At 39.7% G+C, this 23,171-nt stretch overlaps 1 protein-coding gene across 3 annotated transcripts in view; it reads right to left on the bottom strand.

Annotated features, from left to right (window-relative positions):
* The window catches only part of KIF16B (kinesin family member 16B), a 299,853-nt gene that overhangs the window by 52,111 nt on the left and 224,571 nt on the right, over positions 1 to 23,171 (bottom strand). For all 3 annotated transcript variants that reach the window (XM_003252139.3, XM_003252138.3, XM_012510215.2), the window contains one exon: positions 11,399 to 11,488. In XM_003252139.3, the coding sequence (XP_003252187.1) occupies positions 11,399 to 11,488 (90 nt within the window). The remainder of the gene's footprint in view (positions 1 to 11,398; positions 11,489 to 23,171) is intronic.

The following is a 23,171-nucleotide window of genomic DNA, read 5'->3' on the forward strand; positions in this document are numbered from 1 at the left end:
ATGGAAGTTTCCTTGTTTATTGCAGAGGAAAGAATAATAAAGTCCACATCTTTGGTGATCAAAGAGACAATTAACATTTCTTCTCCACTCTAGGTTTGAATGAGTCTGTCATTAATTTTGACAAGAATATTTGTCACTGGAAATCATCTTTTAGATCTGGTGCTTTACACTAATGAAAAACCAACCCGCACCTGAATTCTATCAGACATTCAAAGAAGAAATGGTATCCATCCTACTGAAACTATTCCAAAAGATAAAGAAAGAGGGAATCCACCCTAAAGCATTCTTTAAAACCAGTATCACCCTAATACCAAAACCAGGAAAGAACATAACCAAAAAAGAAAACTACAGGCCAATATCCCTGATGAACATAGATGCAAAAATCCTCAATAAAATACTAGCTAACCAAATCCAACAGCATATCAAAAAGATGATCCACCATGATCAAGTGGGTTTCATACCAGGGATGCAGAGATGGTTTAACATACCGAAGTCAATAAATGTGATACACCACATAAACAGGATTGAAAACAAAAGCCCATGATCATCTCAAGAGATGCAGAAAAGGGACTTGACAAAATCCAGCATCCCTTTATGATTAAAACCCTCAGGAAAATCGGCATAGAAGGGACATATCTTAAGTTAGTAAAAGCCATCTATGACAAACCCACAGCCAACAATATACTGAACAGAGAAAAGTTGAAAGCATTCCCATTGAGAACTGGAGCAAGACAAGGGGGATGCCCACTTTCACCACTTCTATTCAACATAGTACTAGAAGTCCTAGCCAGATCAATCAGACAAGAGAAAGAAAGAAAGGGCATCCAAATCAGAAAGAGGAAGTCAAACTGTCACTGTTCACGATGATATAATTGTATAACTAGAAAACCCTGAAGACTCATCCAAAAAGCTCCTAGATCTGATAAATGAATTCAGTAAAGTTTCAGGATACAAAATGAATGTAAACAAATCACTAGTGCTGCTATACATCAACAGCAACCAAGCAGAGAATCAAATCAAGAAATCAACCCCTTTTACAATAGCTGAAAAAAAACAACTTAGAAATGTATATAGGAAGTGAAAGACCTCTACAAGGAAAACTACAAAACACTGCTCAAAGAAATTATAGATGACACAAACAAATGGAAACACACCCCATGCTCATAAATGGGTAGAATCAATATTGTGAAAATGACCATACTGACAAAAGCAATCTACAAATTCAATGCAATTCCCATCAAAATACCATCAACATTTTTCACAGAACTAGAAAAAAAAAACCCTAAAATTCCTATGGAACCAAAAAAGGGCCCACATAGCCAAAGCAAGACTAAGCAAAAAGAACAAATCTGGAGGCGTCACTTTACCCAACTTCAAACTATACTATAAGGCTACAGTCACCAAAACAGCATGTTACTGATATAAAAATAGGCACATAGACCAACACAACAGAATAGAGAACCCAGAAATAAACCCAAATACTTACAGCCAACTGATCTTTGACAAAGCAAACAAAAACATAAAGTGGGGATAGGACACCCTATTCAACAAATGGTGCTGGGATAATTGGCAAGCCACAGGTAGAAGAATGAAATTGGATCATCAGCTCTCACCCTATACACAAATCAACTCAGGATGAATCAAAGACTTAAATAGAAGACCTGAAACCATAAAAATTCTAGAAGGTAACACTGGAAAAACTCTTCTAGACATTGGTTTAGGCAAAGCCTTCATGACCAAGAACCCAAAAGCAAATGCAACAGAAAACAAAGATAAATAGATGTGACTTAATTAAACTAAAAAGCTTCTGCACAGCAAAAGAAATAATCAGTAGAACAAACAGACAGCCCACAGAGTGGGAGAAAATCTTTGCAAACTATGTATTCGACAAAGGAATAATATCCAGAATCTATAAGGAACTCAAAGAAGTCAGCAAAAAAACAAAAACAAAAACAAAAACAAAAACCCAAATAATCCCATTAAAAAGTGGGCTAAGGACATGAATAGACAATTCTCAAAAGAAGATATACAAATGGCCAATAAACATATGAAAAAATACTCAACATCACTAATTATCAGTTAAATGCAAATCAAACCCACAATGCAATACCACCTTACTCCTCCAAGGATGGCCATAATTAAAAAAATCAAAAAATAAAAAATGTTGGCATGGATGTGGTAAAAAGAGAACACTTTTACACTTGCTGGTAGGAATGTAAACAAGTACAACCACTATAGAAAACAGTATGGAGATTCCTTAAAGAACTAAAAGTAGATCTACCATTTGATCCAGCAAGCCTACTACTAGGTATCGACCCAGAAGAAAAGAAGTCATTATATGAAAAAGACACTTGCACACACGTTTATAGCAGCGCAATTCACAATTGCAAAAACATGGAATCAGCCCAAATGCCCATCAATCAAGTGGATAAGGAAAATGTTATATATATATCTCATATATGTGTGTATGTGTGTATGCACATGTGTGTATATATACACACACACCTATATGTATGTATATGTATACATGTATACACACACACACGTATACACACACACACACACACACACCATGGAATACTACTCAGCCATAAAAAGAAACAAAATAATGGCATTTGCAGCAACCTGGACGGAATTGGAGACCATTATCCTAAGTGAAGTAACTCAGGAATGAAAAACCAAACATCATATGTTCTCACTCATAAGTGGGAGCTAAACTATGAGGAAACATGAAACAATGGACTTTGGTGACACAGGGGAAAGGGTGGGAGGAAGGATTAGGGATAACAGACTACACTTGGGTACAGTGTACACTGCTCGAGTGATGGGTACACCAAAATCTCAGAAATCGCCACTAACCACTAATGAACTTATCCATGTAACCAAACACACCTGTTTCCCAAACACCTATTGAAATATAAAAAAAAATCAACTAATGCTCCCAAGATAGATGCAAAAGAGGACAGGCAATGTCTTAATCAGTGGTCCAGGGAACATCCTATGGAGGATTTTCTCCCAATTACACACTCCTGAGTCCCAAGTCAGATTTACTGAATAAGAAATTCCTAGTTTGGGGCCTGAGTCTGCATATTTTGGAAAAGCTTCCCAGGTAATTTGGATGCTCATTGCGCCTCTACTCATCCTTGAAAGCAGTGATTTAAATGCTATTTATCTACCAGTTGAAGAGAATGGTGTGATACAAACCACACGGTGAACCACCTGGGCCTCTGATAATGTACAAGGTCAGGAAGCTGGCCGTATTCTATTTTTGTCTGCATAGCTGTTTGCTATTTAGAAATTCAAGGAGGCTGAGGGCTTGGTGCAACTGAATTTATCTAAGGCTTACTGGGTGCTCTCTGTGGCTACGGTTGGTAGCATTATAATTTGGGTGGTGAGCAGATTTGCAATTTTTATATTAAACCTGAAAGGCTAGTAATAAAACTGTTATGATGCATTTGAATAATAGATGGTCAAAAGTTGTCCAAGACAAACACAAGGCCAATAGCCAAATTCTTTTCACTTCTTTCTTTGGTGCTGCTCAGAAACTAAAAAAGGTGAGAAATGGTTCATCAGCACTAACTGAAAGTCCATCTACAAATTAAATAACCTCTTGCCTAGTCATTTTCTTCCATCCCACTAGTATTTACTGGGCACCCAGAGAATGCCAGATGTGAGAGAACAATTGCTCTAACACAGCAATTTTCCATTTTTATGGAAGGCTCTCAAAATATTTTTCTCTCAGCTTTGTGGGGAGAAGGGAGCTCCCTAGGGATGTGGCTGATTGAGGCTGATTGTGTTTGAAACTTGGGGACTCTAATGACTCACTGTTATAACTTAGTTATGATGAAGACAAGCAACATGAACTGTTCCATGTAGCTTATACTCTCATGATGCACAGGCATCCCTTAGCATTTGTTTTGATTGTACATCTTAATATATGAAATGTCTCATTTTCAAAATTCATTCTCTTGCCTCTAAGCACAGCAGCACAAACTGGCTTCAGAATCATTTAGCCAAGAATATCATAAAAAGACCCTCAATGATTGATTCCAGTACTTCATCTGTTTCACTGTGAGATTTATGTCCTTGAAAAGTAAGGTGCCTGACTTAGTCCATTTGGGTTGCTATAACAAAATACCTTAGACTGGGTAATTTATGAACAACAGAAATTTACTGCTCACAGTTCTGGAGGCTGTGAAGTCCAAGATCAGGGTGTAAGCAGATTCAGTATCTGCTGAGGTCTTGTTCTCCACAGATGGCGCCTTCTGTGTCCTCACATGGCAGGAGGTGGGGCCAAGCTCCCTCAGGCACTAATCCCATTTATGAGGGTCTCATGACCTAGTCACCTCCCAAAAGCCCCATCTCTTAATACCAACAAATTTTAGGTTAAATTTCAACACAATTTAGGAGGAACACAAACATTCAGTCCATAGCAGTGCTCACTAGGCTCTAGCATTTGAAAAGAAGGACTCCTTGTTAAATGTATGAAAATAAAGTATTTTTTAAAAAATCAGACAGGAGCTGGCATCTCTGAATCTCCTGGAAGCAGTAACTCTCCTGATGACCTCTGACCTTCCAGCCCTCATGTCATCCAACTTTATTAAAATACCAGACCAGTCATCCAAAAAGCTAGGGGGATACTAGCTCTTCACTACTCGTGCTAATGGATGAAAAAGAGATGTGGTTTTAAAAGTTTTTTTCTCTTCAGCTTGATGAGCTATGTTTCTGTTTTGATGGACTCTCGGACTGTGACCTGGATCTATAGGTAAGCTTCATGAACGCCAGACAGAAACAGTAATTCTATCTCCTCCTCATAGAAACAAAAAGAGAACACTTCATGGGGGCTTTGTTTCTGAGAATGTAACTTGATTGATATTTAAAAGCCTTACACTGATTTTAATAGAGTCAAAAATACATAGTTTTCATACAGAAAAAGAGCACTACAGAAACTATTTGCATGATAAAATTTCAAAGATCTGCTCTCTGGCACATGCTGCAATAATACTTCATAGTTGCTTTCAATAACGCATTATATCTGAGGCTCTCACAATCTTCTACAAACTAGCTGTCGCATTATCATTTTACAGATGTGAATTGGAAAACATAGGTTTAATTTGATTAAGATTCCATACAAGGTCAATGAAGGGGAACAGAAAATGAATGCCAGAAGGAGCTATTATCTTGCATAATACATGTCAATAGATGAACAGGACAAATTAATTCAAAACAAAAGAGGAAACCCATTTGAAATCCAGAAGAAACTGCTAAGATTAAAGAAAATGAATAAATAACAATAAAACAACAATTTAAAAAACCCTGAGTAATGCAGCACCTCCAGTGAAGAACTCAGCCTACTCATACAGTGAATCTGAGAACAGAATGGCAATAACGTTAGCATATGATTGAAGATCACATGCAGCAAATCTGTCCTTCTTCAGTATTACAAAGTACAAAAAATTTAGGTTTTTTATTCATAAAATCTATCATCATACAATTAAAACAAGGACTAAGTTTTTCTTTGGTTTTTGCTTTTCCCCTGCTCTCAACCCCAACTTCCCAGAATTTTATGGAACCCAGTGTCTTCTTGTCTGCTCAATTCATAAGTGCTGTTTGTATTAGCCTTAGGTTATTTCTATTTTATTCAGAGACTTATCTTACATCTAATAATCACAACTCCTTACCACTTTAATTGGCTTACCACCCAAATGTATATAAAGTATTCCTGAGGGGTCTTCAGTTGACAAGCACATCATTCTCCTTAAGGAGACATTATAGTAAATAATTAACCAAATGAATATGAGTGAACAGGGAGATTAGAAGGCTTAGCTGAATGATGGTTAAGGAATTCTTAAACTTTCTCGCTAGGGTGATGGCTTTCAGGGCTCTCAGTCTACCTAACTGAGTGCATTCTTTACTGATCTTGGTTTTTCAGAAAGTCTTTAAGAACATTTAAGCAATTACCAAATTTCTTCACAAAGAGAGTCTAACACATGAACCAGAAGACATACAGATATGTTCAAGAATGTTTACAGAGAAGTAGTCACAACAGCAATAATCAGGAAACTACCCAAATATTCATCAACAGGATTCTGGAAACCTGATAAGGTGACATGCCAAGTTTGTTACGAGACAACATTGCTCACAGTCATGGTAAAAATGACACCCCCGATTCCCTGCCTCAATAAGTTGCATCTGGACAGGCAGAAATGACAGCTGTCTGGTGGGAAGCCATAGCTTTAGGCTTCTCTGAGTGAGATGACTGGTAACCCAGCAGGCTGCTGGGACTCTGGAAATTCTGCCTGTGGAGTTGTTGTAAGAGACACTGGCTCCCTTCTGGCACGGGACTCTAGGCCAGAGTGGTTCTCACACATGCCCATGTGGGGCTCAACTCTGTACGTTAGCTGTCACCCGGAGAAGTGAGGCAAGAACAGCTCTCAGACAGCCGAGTGGACTGCTCCAGAGACTGCTTGGGGGGCTTCTCCAAGCCCTTGTGCCCTGCTGGCAAGCAGTGATTCTTGTCCTGTGTCCTTCCCAGGGAAACTGATGCTGAGCATGGGCTATGGAGTTGTGAGTCTGAATGCACAGCTGGACCCAGGAGGACTTCCTGGGGAGTGTTGCACATCATTCCTACTGAGGGTTAGATTAAGAAGAACTTTCACATTCTATGTATATATTGTTGAATAATGTCAATCTTTTATAATGAACATGTAATTTACTATTGGGGAAAAAAGATTACCGAAAGAAACCAAGAGACCTGTCACACCAAACTGTTAAAGGTATATCCCCCAGGAGACCATGGCTAAACTCCAGATGAAATGTGAATGGGCAGGATATCATTTTAGACAAAGTTCCAAAAGACTATAGGCTATAACTAAAACTAAAGTGTTAAGGTGACAGAAGAGTCTATCTTGGCAAGCATATTCCTAATTCTGTATATTTTGAATTCCAGTGTGCTTTTCAGTATTTCTTAGCTTGATTAAAATTTTGGAGCCTTGTATGGCTAGGTAAATTTAATATGTGTCATTTAAAAATATACTGTCATCAAACATTTTGTTACCCTTGCAATTAAGAGAGCCAGAATAGTCTTCTACTTTCACAGAAATAATGAGCCCAATCTGGTGAAGGAGTGAAGTAAATAAAATATGTTCTCGCTTGGCTATAAAATAGTCACCCATGAGAGGAAATTTTCAGGATCCTTTTGTATCAACCCTTTGGCTTTCCTGAAAGAGTTAGGTCTTTAGCAATCAAGTGATTTCTAGGATGTTGTCAGGCCAAATAGTTCACTTCGAGGAGCAGATGAGCATTATTTAAAGAGATGGTAATAATATAAGCACTAATGAGAGCAATAATAATTGACAAATACCTAATAAACATTGATCTCAAGTCCCAACAAATACTTAGCAAATAAGCCTATGTGAAGCTGAGCTGCATAAGAGAAAAAAGAACTTTACAGGAAAAAAGCCAACTGATATTCAACTTAATTTTAAGCTTTATCTTAAAAATGTTAAATGGACAATGCTGTTGTGAGTGAAATAAGATTTAGATCTAGAATGACAGGCTACTGTGTTTTTAGAAACAATTCTTTTTTCCCATTTTTATATTATTGTTGGTTTAGAAACAGAAAGTAGAGTGCAATGGCCTGGGACTGGCTTCTGCTCATCAATTGTTTGCTACAAGGCAAGTTATTTACATCTCCCACTCTTCAGTATCTGTCTCTGTAAAATGAGGAGGGTAACAGCCCCCACACTTCCCAGTGATGTCCGAGAACCACATGAGATGCACAGCACGGCACCTGGCCCACGGTCAGCACCCTGTAAGTGTTGGAGTTGTGGCTATGGACACAAACAACGGCATGACACACCTCGGGGTCTGTACGTTTCAACATGTGGTGTTCGTTTTAGGAGCTTACTGCAAGGTTTCAAACCACCACTCCCATGGTCTGTTTTCCTTCAGATACATGCACACATGTATTTGTGGGTTCTCCTTTATATATAACATTCTTTTGTCCTTATGTGAGAGTAATTATAAGCCACAAAATTGAACACAACATGGAGAACCAGTTTCCATTCTTAACTAACATTGAGATCCTGAGCCTGTCTTCAGGAAAAGGGGCTTCTGTGAGTAGAAGTCACCTATGAATAGAAATGGTCTGAAGACTGAAACTTAGCTAAAAATTGAAGCAGAAATAAAAGGGCTTTACTTAGTGTAAAAGAAATACAAAAATTTTTCTTAATTATTCCTGATCCAAACAACTTGTATTTCTAACAGAAGGTTCATAACATCTTTCTCCTTTAAACTTAGGCTTACATCCTTCATCTCTCTTGATGGTTCCAATTGGGTGTTTAAAAGTATCCTCAAATTAATGTCTAAAAAGAATTCTGGATTTGAGCTCTCTAGCACCCCAACAATCCATACTCGGTATGGCCATTAAAATGACCTTTTAAGTATATACATAAAACCACTTTGTTACTAGGCTTAATACTGTCCAGTGGCTTCCCATGCACTAGGAATACAGTTCAAGGCTCCACATGATAGAGTCCCTTCCTACCTCTTTGCCCACATTCCTCTACCATCCTCACCACTTTTCCAGGCCTTTTTGTTCTTGGAACAAACGAAACTTGGTTCTACTGCAGGGCCTTTGCACTTGCTCTTCCCGTGAGTTACAATGTACCCACCTCCAGATTTTCATGGCTGGCTCTTTCTCAACATTCAGATCTCAGTACAAATCCCACTCTTTCAGGAAGGTGTGCCTGGCCTGCCCCACCTAAAGTAGTCCACTACCCAGCTCTCATACCGCACTATCACAAAGCCTGGTTTTATTCACTTTACACAAGCTGAAATTGCCTTATTTATTTGTTTACTGCTTATTCTCTCTACTTCATGAGAAGAGGGAATGCAGCTGTCTTGTTCACACTGTGTTCACCATGCAGAGTTGCTCAATATAGATGAGTGAATTAATGAATGACACCAACTTGATTTTCTTCATTTGAAGGTTAATTTTTTAAAACATGTTGTAATATACCCTTTTTTCTCTGGAAAATACTCTTACATATGTGATAATCTGTGTTCATTCATTTTGCCTGGTACCAAGTAACTTCTTTGACTCACTGGTTCATGTCATTCTTAACCTTGGGTATGTTTTCTTCTATTATATCTTTAAAGATTGTTTCATTATATTCATTCTGGAGTTTTCTTTAAAAACACAGATTAGAGTTGTATACTGGTGCTCTGAAAACTCTTTTAAATATCTCTCAGCTAATGTATCAACTAGAATGCCACCTTGTCAGAGAGCCCAACCCTGAAACAACCTTGTACTAAAGTATGCCCAACACCTTCTGCCCCACCATTCTTTATTGCTATTTTTCATATAAGGCATGTAACTCACTTGAAATGGTAACTGCAACGCTGCATGCTTACTCTTAAAATGCTAGTTATTATTTTCTCCTTGTTGACTGTCTGCCCCATATTTAAGATATATAGAAGAAGAAATTTTTGTTCTTGTCTGTCACAGTATTACTGGAATCCAGAAAAATGTGCCTATACAGAATGGGTTAAACTAATCAAAGAATCAGTATAAAATAAATACATCCTGGAATGAATGTGTGTGTGTATATATAAAGTCTGAGTGCTTTTATTTCACGGAAATTGCTTTTACTAGGTATTGCTTTGGGAATTCAGTGAGTTTAATTAAATATGCAAAAATCTGTCCATTATTAAAATACTGATGTAGTAACTTAAAACCAAGTGGTTAATGAGCTGCAAAGCTCACTTTAAAAACAAGCTGCTCTGTACATTTCATATGTACACATACTTCTTTTAATTGTCAATATTGATTTGAGACATGAAAATTAAACTGCAGAAACAAACTTAATAACTTGATTTTGATGTTATTACTGTTACTTCTGGAATGAAGCCTCTTGGGAACAAATTCCCACTTGAAGTTCCCTAAATTTTTAATAGAAGACTAGACAGTGTGACAGCTTAGTAACAGAATTTCAGAGATAGCTTAAGATATGGTTTGGATGTGTGTCCCCTCCAAATCTCATGTTGAAATATGATCCCCAATGTTGGAGGTGGGGCCTAGTAGGAGGTGTTGGATCTTGAGGGCAGATTCCTCACAAATGGCTTGATGGTATTCTATGGTAATGAGTACCTTGAGATCTGATTATGAAAAAGAGTCTAGGACCTCCTCCGTTCTCTCTTGCTCCCTGTCTCCCCACATGACACACTGGCTCCCCTTCATATTCCACCATGATTGGAAGCTTCCTGAGGCCCTCACCAGAAGTGCTTCATGTAGAGCCTGTAGAACTGTAAGTCAAATAAACCTCTTTTCTTCATAAATTACCCAGTCTCCGGTAATCCTTTATAGCAATGCAAACAAACTAACACAGCTTAATTCTACCTGAGCTCAAGATTCTTCTATACATCAGGGAACTATTTTATTTACAAAAAGCTATTTCTCCTTGTATTTTGTGCCAGATTTTTAAAAGGGTGGGAGCCATGGGAATGTTTAGGAAACATTATTTAATGTGAACCAAATTAGTGAACCAAATTTCTAACTAAATTACTTTTTAGAATGTCACAAAAAGCCATAATAGTGCTCAAAAGCAATATTTGGTGAAAGCAGGCTAGTTAGATAATGACTGTTGATTGATTTGCACTCAGTTCAATACAAAATTCCCAGAAAGCTGGGCCTAGATAATGCTTCCTTTAGTTGAAGTAAAATCATCATCATCATCATCATCATCATCATGACTTGGAAAACACACATTCATTCTAGGAATACTTTGCTTAAAATTACTGAGAAACCAGTGTTTGTTCAAAAAGGAAAAGATGACTAATGTATTAATACCCTCTGGATATTTGATCTGATGCATGAAATGCTTTCTGGTCTCTAGATAATTCTGCATTTTCTGTCCACCTTTCCCTCTATGTTCAATGGCAAAATAACTGTTATGACTTGACTTCTCATTAAGTATAAGACTAAGCATGAATGTAGTCTTTCTTTTTTAAAGAAAAAAGTGTAAATCTATATGAAGAAGTTATTTTAATTTTAATAGGTCTCATAATTGAGAAGTTATAAATTGATTAAAATATGTATTTAAAATTAACCATAAAATTTATGAGAAGGATGGATTTCACTTACTATCATTGTACTATCACTTTCAAAATCTTCTGTTCAGAAAATGTTTAAATTGTGTAGAACAGAAATGGAACAAAAAAGAAAAATTTAAAAGTTATCTTTGATAAATGGGTAATTGAAAAACGACTTAGTGACACTAATAAGCTAGTATCGGAAAGAGAGAGACAGAGAGAAAGATAACATTGCTAATGCAATCAGCTCATTTACTTTGTAAAATGAATGCTCTTAATTGGAGATAATAATTTCATAACTTACCTCTGCATACTTTAACTTCAATGTTTTATGCATTTCTCGAAAACGACTGTAACGCCTGAATACAGTCCATGTCTCATCTAGGACAGTAATCTATTAACCAGGAAAACCAAAATGAATAAGCATTAAGAAGCAAAAGTCTCTAAAATTTTTCAAAACAATTTAAAAATTAAATTAACCAAAAGTGATTAGCATGTAAAATTTCTCTAGAACTCAAAACATTAATCTCGCTGCATAAATACAACTTAGAAATAATAAATGCACTTTACTTAAACATGCAGCTTTGGCTCTCAGATCTTGTTATAGGCAGCTTGTCTATGTAAAGTGAAGGGCAGATGGTCATCTCTTAATTGGTTATAAAAAGTGTCCCTTTTTATAGAAACACTTTTAAAGAAGAGGAGGTGGAAGAGGAAAAAAATCTCACTGCATCTCAGTCATTGTTAGTATAATAACACAACAGTATATTTTGCTTTTTTTCAGAGGGAGAATAATCAATCCAGCCTTTAATAGGCTGGCTGGAGTGGAAACTCTGTTGCACATCAGCTCACATATGAAAGGTCACAGTGACAAGAAGAGGCAGGTAGACGACATCAGCCTTTACAATCACACCTAAAGCACAGGCCAATGAATCTCCAATTCCTTTCTCCACTTCCCACCTTTCTTCTGAGCTCCAGACCCACATACCCAACTTGGCACATCTTTCTTTCCACGTCACTCAGGAACCTCCAATTCAATTTGTCCAAAACCATACTCAATATATTTCCTCCAGTCCCAGCTCTGGTGTTCTCCATTTCAAAGCATTCTACCACCACCTACCAAGCAATGCCAGCCAGAGATGCTGAAGTCATCCGTGACCTCCCTTCTCTTCCTATCCCTGCATTCAAGCAAGTGCTAAGTCCTGCTCTTTTTGCCTTCTAAACATTTCTTAGAATTTTATCCTTCCATCCTTTGCCATCAACACCATTTGACTTTAGGCCATTAGGTCTCCTGTGGACTCTGCAAGAGCATCTCCCAACTGTCCATCCCACATCTGCCCTCTCCAATCCCTTTTCTGCATGACTGAAAAGAGATCTTTTAGAACTCAAATCTAACCATTTGATTTGGGAGGTGACCCTCCTTAAGGGGAGCTTCATGCTGCTCATAGGAAAAGACCTACATTTTTAACCTGTCCACAGCAGCCTGTCTGCAGGCCTCTCCTGCTAGGTGTCTTCACTCCTGCTGCATCCCTGAATGCACATATTCTCTGCCACCTCAGGCCCTTTGCATGGGCCATGCTCCTTTATGGGAACTTAACTTGCACATAAGGGAAATGCTCTTCTCAAGCACAATAATTCAGCCTGATTCTGCCGCATGTAAATCATAGAGCCATCAGTAGAAAGTAGAGACAAGAATGAAAGAAGACACAGGTGGGCAGCTTTGTAAGGAGGAGTGAGTCTGAGTCCCAGCCATTCTTTGATTCACTCACTTCCCAAAGTGGCAAGTGAGATGATCTAGGGTGTATGAGGATGTACATTTTTCAATTTTTCGTCATTCTGGTTCTGTACTCATTTTTTACAATAACTTTTCAATTGTCGCAGGTTTCTTATGAGTTTCCTTGAAAAAGACATTTCCATAAGAGAACAAAAGTGAATGTATTTACAGAAAATCATTACAAACAACAGTGCAGGTGCTCTGCAGCTGCAGTAAGCGTTTAAAGCTGGTAAGCACGTCACTTGAGCTTGGGAAACCCTGCTCCTGGCTGTGAGGCTGGTTGGCCTTCCTCTCTGGCTTGCTCCTCCTCAGCAGACCTCACTGAGGCACTGAGAGCAAGGCCAGCACAATCAGTGAGGATGTGGGGGCTTCCTCCAGGCCACAGCCCAACAATCCCCAGTCTTGGCTGGACACAAACCAAGTGGCAAAGACAAAACTGGAGCATAAGTGGGCCCTGCTGCCTTCCAACATGGCATGCTGCTGCCTGCTTGCCTGGAAAAGCCCAGGAAGTTAATGGAACCACTCCATGACCTGTGAGTAGTAAGATGCAGGATGTTTCACAGGTGGTGAGACTATACTATACTGGGACTCGGGATTCCTCAGAAAGCCACCTCCAGAAGCCTAGGTTTCTTGCATTCCTCAGACTCTGATGTTCCTGGCTCCCCTTCCTTCTCCTGAAATGCTTCCACTGCACTTCTTGGACTCATGGGCAATCATCAGTAAAATTCCCCAGGACCTCAGCCTCTTCTGGAACATTCCCTTCATCTTTGCTCTAACTGAAACCCAGCTGTCTCGTGAGGAAGCACTTCCCTGGCAATGCTCTCCAGCCAGGACTGTCTTCTCCCCCCACACTCTTCATCCTACCATGCTGGGATGGGGTCGCTACTCTTGTTCTTCACTCCAACTTCCAAATAACTGCTCCTGTATCCTTTCTGAAATCTCTACTCTGTGAGCATAGTGCTTTCAGATCCTGCCGCTCTACCCTCCTCCTTGCAGGCAGCCATTCACCCTGGTTGCTTCCCCAATTCCTTGAAGGTTTAGAGTCTGCTCACTGTCATCTATTTCAGCCCTACTGATCTCCTGCATGATTCTTGGTAATTTCATTAATCACCCAGATGATCCCTCCAACACCCTGACCTCTAATGTCCTTTTACCTCTGCCCTGGTTTCTTCCTCACTCAACTTGAAAACCATGAGAAATCCTCATAAGCACAAAACCTCAAATCTGTCCCACTCTTGAAATTCTCTGGACAAAAATAAATCACAACTCTTATTAAAAACCAACTGTCTGCTCACCCCCTGCCTGCACCTGCCCAGCAGAATGGGGCTGAGGAATAACACACCACCAAACAGACTGATCTCATTTTAAAGTCACAATTGCCACCATCAAGTCCGCCTCTGATGACACCCACCAGTCACGCCACATTTTCCAATTCTGTGCACTCTTCCATTCTCTTACAAAATGATTACTCCTCTTTGTCCTCAAGTCTTCACTACCTCTCTCCATCCTCTCAGCTGACAGCCTTAAGTCCTTAAAACAAAATTCCAGAGAATAATGGGAAGAAATTGATGACATCAAGAATATACTTTTTAAGGAATTTTGTTTTAATGGAAAGGACAGAAATGGAGTGGTAGATGGAAGGGAAAGGCAAGTCGAGATGGGAGTTTAAGATGAGAGAAATAATGGTGCGTTTAAATGCTCATGGAGTAATGTGACAGAAAGGAGGCTGTGTTGGTGCAGGAGAGAGGAGAGAAAATTGTTAATTGTGGCGTCTTTCAGAAATCTACTTCCCATTCCATCCAAACTACTCTTACCAAGGTTAGCAATGGCTTCTGTATTGCTAAATCCACTGGTCAATTCTTGGTTTTGATCATACTTGGTCTATGGGAAGGATCTGACATAGCTGTCTGATAGCGTTCTCCTTCAAACATCTTTTTCATTTATTTCAGCTTCCACTGCTACACTCTTATCTTAGTTTTCTTTTCATCTGGGATTTCTCATCTCCCTGACCTCTAAACATCAGAGTCCTCCAGGGCTCAGTCTTGAACATGTTTTATTTTCTACCTGCACTCACTGCTTTGGTGACCTCATCCCATCTCACAGCATAAATTTACATGCGGATGACTCCCTGGATGCCCATACCTCTCTCCTGAACCCAGACTCGTATATCCTACTGCCTACTTGACAAGCTGGCCTACTCGGATGTCTAATATGCATCTCACACTTATCATGGCTGCACTTACCAAAATTAATCTCATCCAAACCTGCTCCCCTTCCCCATCTCAGTAAATGACAATGCTATTCTTCTCCCTGTTCCATGCAAAAACTCTGGCATCATCCTTGATGTTTGTCTTTCTCGTTCACACCTCACATCCAGTCAGTCAGTGAATCCCTTGCCAAGCTTCCAAAATAGAATGAGAAAATGACCATTTCTCACTATCTCCACTGTTCATATGTTGGTCCAAACACCATCACCTCTTGCCTGGATTATTTTTAACAGCCTCCTAGTTGGTCTTCTTGCTTATAGTCTTGCCTCCTTCCTTCATTTTTTTCTCAACACAGGCGCCTAAGTGATCTTGTTAAAAATTAAGTATGATGGCGCCATTTCTTTGCTCATATGAAGCATCCTCATAACATGTCCCATCTCACTCAGGGTACAAGTTCGAGTTCTTCCAGTGATCTACAGGGATTTCTACAATCTGTCTCCTCCCTGGCTCTTCCACAACCACTCTCTTCCTTGCTCTTCTAGGGTATACCCAACATGCTACACAGCGAGTATGGCCTTAGAGACTTTGCATATGCTTTTCCTCTTTCTGGAATGTTTGTTTCCCACGTTTTCACATGACTAGCTCCCTCATTTCCTTCAAGTCTTTGCTCAAAGGTCACTTTCTTAGTGATGTCCCTGCTGGATATCCTATCTAAAATTGCATCCTCATTTTCCCATTCAACACTGCTTACTCTTCTTCCCTAATTTATTTTTCTTCTTAGCACTTCTGATTACCTAACATGGTCTGGATGTACTAACATACCTTGTTTCTTGTCTCTCTTCCCCACTAGAATGTAAGCTCTAAGGAGAGCTAAGATTTTTACCTGTTGGTCACTGCACCTTAAAACAGAACTTGACACATCACAGGCATTCTGAAGAGTTGGAAGGGGGAGCCCCCAGATGGACTTGTCTTAAATATACTCTGCCTCTTAGTGACAATGAATCAGCCATGGCTTTTTAAAATCTCTCTGTGCAGGCCTCAAACAAAATCAGGATAAAGGAACTGGACACTCAGCTTGTGGGGCTTTAGCCTATGGTGTTTTCCTTTGTTGCTTTCACAGTTAATTAATGTTGCACCATTTTTTGAAATCTCCGAATAGTGAAATGGTACTTCAAACCTGCCTCACAATTTTGGGTATCATTCTTCTTTCCCACAGTGGCCCCAGAATAGTGTCCTTATAAGTGATACCAACTTCTCTAATGAACTGCATATGCCAAATGCTGGGGAGAACATGATGATATAGCTAAGTGATTTCCTAGGCAATAGATATAAAAGGCATTTGGGAACAAGATGACAAGACAGCAAGAAGAAGATAAAATCCCCATCTAAGAATGTTCCCCCAAAAGCATCCAATACACCCCCTTCTGCCTTAATACCACCCTCCACCCCTGAGTGCTTATAATAGAAGGTGGGATGCTACCATCGTGTGTGTGTGCAGCTGGGTGGAGAAAGAAAGATGGCCCAATGTGGAAAGAACTTAGCCTGCCCAAAGCTACCTTTTCTACGTACAGTTAAATCCACACTTAACATTGGCAATAGGTTCCTGGAAACTAACTTTAGGCAAGACAACATACAGCCAAACCACATTTTCTCATCAATGCTGTAAAAAAATGATGTTGAATGAAATGATGTCATTCGAGGACCTGCTATAGTTGGTTTGCTTAAAGTTGCAGTTTCCAAGAACCTAACAATGATGTTATAAACTTACTGTATTCCTCTGAATTAAGTTTAATGAGGTCAGTAAAGGTATCAGAGGAGTCTTTTTGTGACTCTTCTGGTGACTGCAGGAATCCTACCATTAATGACAGAGAGGGGACTCTCTGGAACCATTAACCCTGTGTATATAATAAGGTCTCAAAAATGATGAACAATGAAAATCATTACTGGCATATTCTGGGTAGTGATTTTTGCCTCTTACCTTACTTGATATTTTAATACACTCACATACAGACCTCAATGACTTCTGCCCTCGATATTTCAGTTTACTGTCTAAACCAGTGGTTAGCAGCATCAGCTGCACTGGGGCACTTGTTAGAAATGCATGCTCTGAGGTCTCACCCATAGCTCCTGCATCAGAAACTCTGGGTTGGGGCCCAGCAGTCTGTTCTGACCAACCCCCCAGGGGATTGTGATGCAGGTTAAGGTCCGAGCAGCCTGGCTGTAAACCACTACTCATGTTGTCACTTCAAAATCAGATGTCCCACTACCCTCCCAGGCCAAAGCTCTTAGTGTAGCAGTTAGGGACTTTCCTAGGCAATCCCAGCTCTCAGTGAACTAAAAATCTCACACCCCAGACAACGTGTGAATAACGAAATATGGCATATTCGTAGGTCTTCTGAAGGGTCTTCTGAACGGCCTCCTCAACCACACACCCCTTTCTGTACCTGGAGAGCTCCGGCTCTGCCCCCAGGGTAGTGTCCAAACTATGATTTTTCCTTGGGCAGCAGCCCCATTCCCACTCCTTTCTCCCTGGAAGAATCATTTATTCCATCCCCTCCATGATCCCTTAGCATTTAGTTTACACCATGATTAGAACACACAGCACAGGATATTAATTGCATAATTAATGTTGCACTAATTGATTTATGCAACTAATACTGCTTATATATCTGTCTACTTAGGAGATTTTAAGCCTTCTAAGGGAATAAGCTATTTGTCTTTAGTAGTAACTGGGGTGGGGTGGGTGGACTCTCATTGCAGAGATACACATTTACTGAGCTCCTACCATGTGCCTGGTACCATATTAGATGCCGGCAGTTTTCTGAGAGACATACTTGACATTATATTTTACTTTTCAAATTAGGTAAGAGTTTAGGCTTGACCTCAATTGGCAAAACAGACAGCATGGCCTACTGGAGTCTTGGTTGCTGTTATTCTGTTCTGGTGGTTTCATTAAGGTTCACATGAATCAAAGATAATTGAATTAGTTACAATAGTATGACTGTAAAAAAAAACTGCAGAGAATATGGTGCATTCTCAATATATTTCTAACACGAGTTCATAGTAAGGCATGAGAGATTTAAAAATTCTTCACTCTTGAGATTTTCATCTGAATTCAGGCTAAATATGGGGATTAGCAAGGCTCAAGCTTCCCACTTTATATGTAACACATTTGAATATCCCCTTGTCTATCAACACGCAAACAAGATGAAGATGATGAGTATCACCAGCAATCATATCAGAAATGGTAGACAAGGCAACTGCATGTATGAGCACCGCACAGAAGAAGCGTTAAATCCTTTCCCTTGAATGGAAAGACCCCATGCCTAGAGCTGAGGATCTGCTCATGGGAAGCTTGAGAAAAAATAGACAGAAAGGCAAAATTAAGATACAAAATTAAAGCCCTCTTCTGTCCCAAATTAAAAGTGGGCATGAAATGGGGTGCTGATGCAGAGGGGAGGAACAGAAGATCAGTACAACAAATAAGTTGGACCAAAACACTTATTTTATTTAATGTTGAGAAGGCAAGGTATCATTACTGCATATATTTGAGGAGCAAATTCATTACTTTTCTCCCTCTGAGTGGTCTCACTGATACAAATCCTTCTTTCCTGGGCCATAAAATGATCAAGCACAACTTAAACACCATAAACATGTCCTCAAGATGGACTGCATTTACTTATAAACAATTCTCAATTGAGTGCTTCCCACAAATTTATGTTATATACTTATTTTGCTGATTTAAGGATTGCCAGTGTTAAGATCTGTCATCAGTAGATATTTGGTTATGTATATCTAGCGGTGTAAAGAGGAGAATCAACAGTTTTTCGTTCAAGGAATCATACTCCAACTGGCTGCCTTTAAACAGTTACTTGTAGAGTCCTCTTCAGTAATATTTTTTAAAACAACATATGGGGGAGCTACCTCAAGCATATTTCTAAAAAATCCTTATAATTAGTAACTGTTTAGAAGAAATAGTCTAATAGCAACCTAATATATACTAAAAAAAGTTTTGTCTGATTTTTGCAAAATAAAGCTTAGGCAGTGACATAACTATGAACATGTTTGAGCAAACAAGAAATATATTACTCATGAACATGCCTGTATATAATAGTAACAAGCATTAATGGATAAGGTTTAATTAAAATCTCCTTACATACTATAGAAAATGAAAGTTAATTTATACTCTCCCAGCTGGTGGGCCTCACAGTGGAAGAGACAAGATGCTCCACGGAGTATGGAAAGAAACTATTGGTACTTCTATTTTTTTTTTTTAAATCTTATTCTCTCTAGATCTCTACTTCTGAAAGTGTGTCCTAATAAATACTATGTACAGTTAGTAAATGTTACACTATCTAAACAGATAAAAATCAATATAGTGGGTGTGCCTGCTCAGTAACTTTTCCAGTGATAGCTATGTGTGATTTGAAAAGTTTAGGCTCTGTGACTCTAAGCTGTGGCTGGTAAAAGATGCATGCAGGAAGGTCTCAATGTTTCCAAGAGGGCAGGGTCTAATTCATTAACTAATTCTACTGAAAGTCTTATGCAGCAACATAACTATGAGTGTGTCTGACAAAACATGAAACATATTCCAAATGTATGAATCTGTATAGTAACAAGCATTAGTATATTAGATTTAATTAAAATCTATCAGACAACTGTTGCAAATGGTACTAAGCCAGAAGTAGTAAAAGAAGCCAACACCCCATTAATCACACCAATATCCCAGAGAGATCACAGGCTGCCATCTGATTGCTCCTCGATGTGATCTGCCTCTGCCATCCCCAAATCTTTCTGAGGACAGACAGCGCCAGTGCTTTCTGATTTCTGTGGGCATGCACACCCCACAGGTGCTGACTCTGCCTGGCTGTCTTCACTGTGACCTCTTCCTGGTCTCCTGGCTTACGTCCTTTCTCTCGGATCAATCACAGAGGCTGGACTCCAGGTTAGTCTTCCTGACACTGGGAGACCAGCACCTCAAAATCCCTGACTCTCTAAGCCTTCTGGTGGGGCCCGTCGGAACAGTCCCCCAAACTGAGTGCCTGTGGTGTCAGCCTGCTCCCCTCGGTGCTGCCCTGCACTGCTGAAGACAGCCCCCTAGGAGGGTAGAATGAATTTACACTACAGGTATGCCATTTTAGCTCAGCAGTCACTCCGACCTGGAAATCCTTCCAAATTCCATTCTCTGCGATGAGTATTTCAAAATGTTCTAGATTTTTCCATCCTTATAATGAACTCGCTTTACTGAGATGATTAGAGTCACCTAAGATCAACTCCCTGAGTATCCTTTTAGCACATTTCAAAATGATGCTGTTGCTACATTCATTTTCCTTCCTTCAAAACCTCTTCATCCTCACTTAATTTTCCTGATTCACTTCTACCTGAGAGGACAGCCCCTCTCCAAGGTTAGCCTCCTTCTGTACTGCTTCCTATTACCAAGTCATCACTTGTCCTTTTCTACCCTTGGGCCTCTGTCTTTGTTGTTCCCATTGCCCAGAACATCTCCTCTCTCGTCTGCACTCACTGAAATCCACCCATCGGTCTCAAGCAAGCAAAAATGTGCATCTGCCTTGACGTCTTCCGATTATGCCTCCATGAGCCCATTGGCTCCGTGCTGCTCAATTTTTCTCACGTGTTTCTCTTCCCACACTTAGCTGTCTCCTGAATGGATGAACTAGTTATTCATCTTTTCTGTTCCTTGGCATCCTGATGCTTCTAGTATGGTCTTTAAAAAAATTATATTACAGGTACCAAATATTTGTTAATCAACAAAAGAAATAATGGAGACAATGGCACTCACAGCCTCTTTTCAATATATACTTTTCTGTTACATTTTCTAATTACTTTTTCATGCTGAAGTGTGGGCAGCAGTGTGACCTGCATTATAGTCCTTTTCTGACTTATCTGTAACTGTTTAAAGGTTTTAGAAAGTAGGCATTACGGGACGTAAGAGGGCAAATTGTAATGCAAAGAAAGAGAAAATCTCATTTACCAAATTCCCTTTAGAGAGAATATTGATTTAGAAAACATACTGTGATACACAATTTTGGGGTAGGTAGGTATGAGGCTCCTAAAAGACACATTAAGAAACAACAGATAGGCTCTAAACTGCCTTTAGGAGGGTGGGTCCTGTTAACCTACACAGTTTGGAGATAAAGGCTGAGCCAGTAGGCTGGAGCTGAACTCCTAGGCTTAGTAAGGTGGCAGCACTTGGAGCTCCCAGGAATAGCTAGGCAGGAGGAACGGAAAGGCTGGTGCTCTTGGGAGAACACAATAGTCTAATAGGGTATTTTAAGTTATTTGCTCTGAGATATATCTGCAATGTATCCCCTCCTCTGGCTCCATTAGGGACACTTCGGGAACGTTCACAGGCTTCTCCTTCTGGGGAGCCCAAAGGAGGGCAGAGCTCTGCAGCCAGGTGGAAGCAAAGAGAGACTCGGTCAGCAGCCATCCAGGGACACAAGGCAAGGGAACAGCTGCCATCTGGACCACGTCCACAACTGTAAAACAGTTCCTAATCCAAGCAGGCTTCCCCCTCCAGTGCAGTGGGCACTGTGAACCTGAAGCTTGACCAACTGCAGAAATTCTGTCTCAAAGGTACTTGAGGGAAGAAGCTGGGCCTCTGCAGGAAGAGCCTGGTTCTACAGACAGCACATTGCACAAGGAAAGGGCAGTCTAATGCCAGTCCTCGATCTGCCCATCTGTGGGTAACACAAATGGGAGGTGTATGGAGCTTGGAGAGTGAAAGATTCCTGAAAGCGGGGAACTGCTCAAATAGGAGATTCTACAGCCAACTGATTTGGGAAAATCTGACACATTTCTACGCAGATGCATCACCGACAAGTACAGAAAGTGTCTCAGAGCCTCAGGCTTGTGAACCTGGTCCAAACCTGGTGTGCTAGGAAGCAATGAGCCTAGTGATTGACTCCCAAATTACACTCACGCTCCAGACAGCTATGAAGTGCTGCTAAGTCCAACAGGGCTATCAGGCTGGCCCAAATCCTGCCTTCTGCAATAACCAGAAATAATGACTTCCCGATGCTTTAACTTCAGCATCTTCAAAATAGGCTGTAATACCGCTTATTTTAGTACACTTACCTCACAGGGTAGTTTGAAGGTAAGTTTGATAAAATGTGTGAAGGCCCTGAGAATCTGGGAGATGGGGGCCTTTAAGTCCAAGACTGTCACTGATAAAGTGCTTCCCCCTCTGCCAACACCTCTGTGAAGCAGGTGAGGAATAGGGGGACTTATTTTACTTTAACACAGTGGGAAATTGCAAGAATGACATTCTAAGCAATTTTCCTTTAAATTACCCAGATATTCAGAGGCAAACCAAGGAATGTAAACTCTCCACCAGTCATCACGAGATTATACAATAATGAAAAGCTCTGAATTAACTCTGACTTGGATCCTGACTTTAGCCCAGTAACTTATTAGTTGTGTGATTTTGGATAAATTACTCAATTCTTTCAGGTCCCGATTTCTTCATCTGTAAAACGCACTCATGACACCTAACCTGCAGATGAACTAAAAAAAAAGCGAAGAGACTAGGCACAGTGCTTGGACACTCAATAGATGGTGACTCCTGGCACTGGGATCCCGTTCTTAAAAAGGTGTTATATTATTCATTATTGAAAGGTAAGCGTATCCGTGGGTAGCAACTGCAAAAAGGGAAGTTCAAATGATTTTGTGATTTTAAACAAATTTTACTCTAGGAAGAGATGCAAAACTCCCAAAATTCCGAAACCAAGGAAGGAGGAATGCTAATATAGTCTTATAATAGAAAAGTAGAAATTTAGGTGAAATGGAAATTGAAGGCACGACCATAAAGTAATAACTGCTTTTCTTCTGTGCTTGTAACTCAGTCTCATTTCATCTTAGTCACTTCTTACACAGGAAGCAGTTACTGTATGAAGATAAATATGGCTGTCCAAGGAAGGGCAATATAAAAGATCAGTTGGTTTGTGTGAAAACTGGGGAAGAAAAAAAATTTTTTTTTTTTCACTTTTCAGTGGAAGACTGAAAGTTTGCAAACAGATGGGAGGGGTGATAAATTTTTAAAAAATCCTAGGATAAAATGCGATTCTTCAAGTCTTAAT

This window comes from Nomascus leucogenys, chromosome 11 (assembly GCF_006542625.1).
Source record: "Nomascus leucogenys isolate Asia chromosome 11, Asia_NLE_v1, whole genome shotgun sequence".
Lineage (NCBI taxonomy): Eukaryota > Metazoa > Chordata > Mammalia > Primates > Hylobatidae > Nomascus > Nomascus leucogenys.